The following is a 5,599-nucleotide window of genomic DNA, read 5'->3' as shown; positions in this document are numbered from 1 at the left end:
TTAATTCTAGAATTAAATATGCATAATTTATGTTTATTTCCTAATTTTTTATGGTGGTTGTGAGATCAGTCAAATTTACCGAACCCGTACAGAGATTAATTACTGAAAATAACAGATAAAATATAAAGGTCTTTCTAAAGAAACATTTGTTAACTATTTGGAAATTATAAAGATTTCGCATGTGAAATTTTGCAATTTTCGGATGCATAAAAGTATTTTTAATGTTAATATGAAAATTACTTTGCATGATAGATAGGCAAGATGTGAAAAGAAAAAAAAAAGCATGAGAGAAATTTTTGCTTTACAAACCTTAAGGCTTAATAAAAAAAAATTGATATTTTGCGTATGAAAGCATTGTAATGTTTACTGATAAACTGCCAAATTTTGTTAACATTTGCTTACTTATTTAAAAGTTATAGCATGTAAACTTTAACAAGCACAAAATGGTTATGAGGTTGGTCCCACGGACTGAGCTCGGGTTGAAAGAGTTAAGAAGCTATTTTAAAGTGTAAGTGTACTGTAGTAGCCCTTCAGTGCTCTCATGGGTTTATTTAATGTCAGTTGTGGTTGTGATTACATATTAAAGAGTCTGTTAAAATTATGAAGAGTTGGGAAATTTTTTTTAGTGGTTTATGAAATGTTTTTGAATTTCAGTATAACAGTCTTTAATTTTCTCAGGGGGATAGATCTTAGGTTGGAATTAAGTTGAAGATTTTATTGCAAAAAATAACTGTTGACTGTACTGAAGTTGTTTTAGGTGGCCAAGTTTGATAACACAGCTGTTTTAAGTTTTTTTTTGTTTTTGTTTCAGTGGGTCGACTTAAAGTTATGAAAGATTGCCCAACATTTAAAGAACTTGAATCATTATATCCTGAGCTACAACCAGGAGGAAGATTTAAACCAAGTGAATGTCGTCCTCGCTATAAGGTTGCTATCATCATTCCCTATCGGGATCGGGAAGAACATTTAAGAATTTTTCTACACAATATTCATCCAATGCTGATGAGGCAACATATTGACTATGGAATTTATGTGATTGAACAGGTTAGTCTGTTAGTTTTAGGATCTTTATAATTTTCTTCATGTAGTTAAGGTTATAGAATATTGTTGATAAATTTGTTTTTTCTTTTATCACGTATGGTAAAAGTTAGAGTATAAATGTTATTGAAAATAGTTCTTGCACATTTATTATACATGATTAATTCTAGCATAAGACTGTATGTTAGTAGCATTTGATGCTGTACTTACTTCTACATAACTCTGAAAAAGTGCTCAAACACAACTTTAAACTATTTTAGTCTGATTATTTACAATAAAAAAATATTTATTAAATCTAATAAATGTTATTAATGATCTAGGCAGGAAGTAATCGATTTAATAGAGCAATGTTGATGAACATTGGATATGTGGAGGCCTTAAAGCAGTACAGCTATGACTGTTTCATTTTTCATGATGTTGACCTTATCCCAGAAGATGATCGTAACTTGTATACCTGTCCTGAACAACCTCGTCATATGTCGGTAGCAGTTAATACCATGCAGTACAGGTAAGGTACAGATGTGAATAATAGTAATGTATTGTATCAATTATATTAACAGGCAGCATAAATTTGTATTTGTGGTATATTAACATACCATGAGTTTCTGTCTTTGTATTTTCATATAGTATTATTTTATTCTAAATCTATCAGTTATTTCTGTATTTATGCAGTTTTCACATAACACATGGTCAAAAAAGTCATTGAGTGTTGGGGTCCTTGAGTATACCCCACATTGTACTGCAAATGTTTAGGATATCATAGCCAGATGTTTGCTGTGAATCCATGGGGAGAAAGGCTTATGACAACCACACAGATTCTTGTAAGTAAAGGCTAAGCAGATGTCTCCCTTGACATTTAAGGGTGTATCCAAGAGAGGTCTGGATCACTTCTGTAATTATTTCAGACAGATGACTGTTCAGAATGGAAATTCTTTAAAAGTTTTAAGATTTTTGAACATCTTTTCCAAACATGTGAATATTATTGAAAAGTCTGAAAGGTTTTTGAAAAAGTTTTGAAATTTACATGAGCTTACCCCAAAATATTTATGAAGTTTAAAGATAAGTAAAAGTTTGAAAACATCAGTTATCAGTTGAATGGACTGTTCTGTGGTGTGCACACATGCACATTATCAACTGACATCTGAAATGCTGCAAAAGTCCAAGAACATGATCACTATGTTTTAACCAATCTGTTGATACCATGGTTTAGCTTGGTAAGTAGTTTTTTGTTTTGTTTTTTTAGATACTTTGTTAAACATTGTAAACTCAGCTATTAGATGATAAAAATAATATTTGTATTAAAAGGCTACAATTTTTCATAATATATTATACTCTTTCGGATTTCTAGGCATGTATGCATAGGCTAGATCTTAAATCATTCCCAACACAAATAATGTTAGTATCTAGGTCTAATTTGTTAACTGAATCTGCATTATAACAAAATATATTGTTAAGTCACTACAACTATAGGCACATAGTTAAGTCTATGCAGGTTGATATAGGCCAAGCATTTATTGCTAAAGGCCTAATTTTCTAACATTAGGCTTAGGCCTAATTGCTTGTGCATGTTCTGTAAGAAGCAGAATGAGTATTACATTTAACAGATCTAATAGATCTTGGTATAGATTTAGTGTTAAATCTAGTTTTTCAAAGATTAAACAGAAAATATATTAAATATTGGATCTAGAGCAGTGGTTATCAAACCTTAGTAATCTAAGAACCCTTTTTAATTTTTTTGCGAACCCTAAAACTTAAGTTTTTTTTTGTTTTGAAAAAAAAAGCATTGTGTACATAAATGTTTTGATTCACATTAATTTATTTTTATGAAACATAATTTTTATTTTATAAATTATACTTTTTACAAATATTTTTATGAAATTTCAGACATGACTTGCAAACCCCAGTTTGAGAAATATTGATCTAGAGGTTTGTTTGTGCCACTCGTTTTTAGTGAAGTTAGCCGATTTTTCTGTAGGCAATCTTGTGTCTATAGGCATATGTCTAAATAATATATGTGAATAAATTTTACTTGGACTTGAAGTCTTTGCAGGATTCAGATATAGATCTAATAGTAAATTATACATTTTTTGTTACATATTTTATCTGTTGCCACATATTGTTCTTTGTTAGCACTAGGCTTAAGTCTAATTTTCGCTAAGTTACATCTCATTATAAATCAGCATCCAGTATTTGTTGAAGTAATATATGTTATAAATCACACCAATAAATTTTTCATTTAATTCTTTATTAGGTGTACAGTGTAACTAAAATCATCCATAAATTTGAGACGTTGAAAATATATTATCTTTTATTACAAAATCAGGTTTTTTGTGCACCACCACATGTGTGACACAAATCTTGTTATATTACAGTAACTATGAAAACCTATTTGCCCATGTTTGCATTTCTGCATTAAGACCTGAAATTAGTGAACAATTTCCAAAATAATACAGTGCCTAAGAATGTATTGGATATCTAGAGTTGCCAAACCAAACATGGGTTGTTGTGTACAGAATCAGTCTAAAGGCAATTTTATTCACACTATGTGTAGATCTGCTAGTTTGTTGTAAGGAATTTTCTATGAAATTTTAGGAATCCTGTTAAAACAGGCTTCACATATGTAAACAATAATAGCAGAATTACAGTGATGCATACTATTACATTTATATTTTAATAAAAAAATAAGGATTCCTAATGAATAAGTAACAATATGTAATTTTTAATTTAATTTAATATTTAAGATATAACTCAATAGAAATCTTATGATAAATATTATGTAATAAATTCTACCAAATGTAAAAAATTAACAGCATTACATAATAACTTAATATGTTTGAGTATTGAATATAATGTTAAAAGACCTATATAAATTAATCAAATGGACATTGTATTATGAATTTCATTTTTATTTCCATCCCCCCTGCAGGTTTGCAATATGTCAGTCAAGTGTAGTTATAGAAAAAGCTGGTTTTCAAATAAAAACTACTAAGAATGGTTAGAAAGAGATTCACACCCTAGAAAATCAAGACATAAACCCATGCAAAATTCATTTGACATCAGCAACATGTGAGATGTAGCTTTCTGTAGTCATATTACAAGCAAGAAACATGCAGACAATGTGGAGACATTGAAAGCAATATCAAGTAACAATACTATTATATGCATATTCTCCAAACCTTCTGAACAGAAACCACCCATCTTAAAAAAACCAAACTACCACTGTGACTGCAATCAGTTTGTCTTCCACCATCTGGTCATTTGTTTCTTCTGATGATGTTTTCAGATCAAAAGTTTTATGGATTTTGAGAATGGTTCATTGAAATGAAAGGATCCCATAACTTTTCAAGAGTATATTCCTCAACAGTGAAATTGCTCTAAAGGTTTCATGTGGGGAAAACAAAACATCATACTTGGACTAGTTTCATATTTCACTTCCATACTGAAGCAGAAAATCCAGAACTCTTATGGGTATATTCTTTTGTTTCATGAGAACTTAAACAAGTCCCTCAAGATGAAGCAGTGTAATTTTCATGCTCACATTGGGGTGAAAAAATTGTCCATACAAAATAAATTAAATCATAGTTCTTGGAACATTTTACTGCCACCGATTTATTGGAAAAGTTATTCCTTGTCATCACAGTCCTCGGTTTTAAGAATTTATTGCAGGTATCCGTGTTGATTGGCAATTACATGAAATGTTATCAGTTGAAGCTAATAAACTCAGTCCAAAAAAACACTTATTGTAAGTTGGATCTTATGGTTTACAAAAAATTCACAATGATTTTAGACATCTGTGTATAGCAGCTTACTGGAAATTTGTAGATAGACTGGCAAATTTCAAATATTTTTTCAAAGATTCTCCAGCCAAAGCTGATGACTTCAGAAGTGAGACTGGATGTTTGGACCTTCCCTCAAAGTTTTGTAAGCACCAATGGCTGAAGAATGTCAGTGTTGTGGAAGAGTGCTTCTACCTGCTGATTGATATTGCAACATATGTTAGTGTCTGGAAAAATCCAACAAAATTAAAGTCATATGACAGTGTTTGTGAAGCTGTTAATTCCCATCTTCATCTCCAAAGCACAGTTTTTCTCTCAGTTTATAGAGAAATCGAACCTTTTCCCAAAGAATTTCAGGATGCTAAACTGATTAATTTTTATGGATGCAGATCTCATTGGTATCACTAGAGAATTGTTGAAAAAATTGTCACTTCATAATGACTGAGCCACAAAATTTTAGAAGTCTGGATTTGAAAGACAAAAAAGCTTCTAAAGGAACCTCCCAGAATTTTTTTAGCTTGTTACAAAGAAAGTTCTTTGTCAAGTTTTTTACCTATGTATGAGTTGGATTGTTTACAGTAGGTGTCTGTGTCTTGTTGGTGATCAATTTCAACAAAAACAATCTAAATTACCATTTTTTCTCACTAGAGTTACTTCAAATTGTAACATGAAACTACATTTGTTTATCATAAGTAGCTTTAAACTCATGACAGTATACATCTATTTATACTTAAATTTTATTGTCCTTTGATTGCTCTTTGAACCATGTCCAACTACTATTCCTG

At 30.5% G+C, this 5,599-nt stretch overlaps 1 protein-coding gene across 4 annotated transcripts in view; it reads left to right on the top strand.

Annotated features, from left to right (window-relative positions):
* LOC106457318 (beta-1,4-N-acetylgalactosaminyltransferase bre-4-like) overlaps positions 1-5,599 on the top strand; it is a 52,608-nt gene that overhangs the window by 33,725 nt on the left and 13,284 nt on the right. For all 4 annotated transcript variants that reach the window (XM_013916710.2, XM_013916711.2, XM_022383189.1 and 1 more), the window contains 2 exons: positions 812-1,044; positions 1,359-1,546. In XM_013916710.2, the coding sequence (XP_013772164.1) occupies positions 812-1,044; positions 1,359-1,546 (421 nt within the window). The remainder of the gene's footprint in view (positions 1-811; positions 1,045-1,358; positions 1,547-5,599) is intronic.

This window comes from Limulus polyphemus, unplaced genomic scaffold (assembly GCF_000517525.1).
Source record: "Limulus polyphemus unplaced genomic scaffold, Limulus_polyphemus-2.1.2 Scaffold316, whole genome shotgun sequence".
Classification (NCBI taxonomy): domain Eukaryota; kingdom Metazoa; phylum Arthropoda; class Merostomata; order Xiphosura; family Limulidae; genus Limulus; species Limulus polyphemus.
Note: the sequence above shows the minus strand (reverse complement) of the source record. Positions and strands in the feature narration are given on the sequence as shown.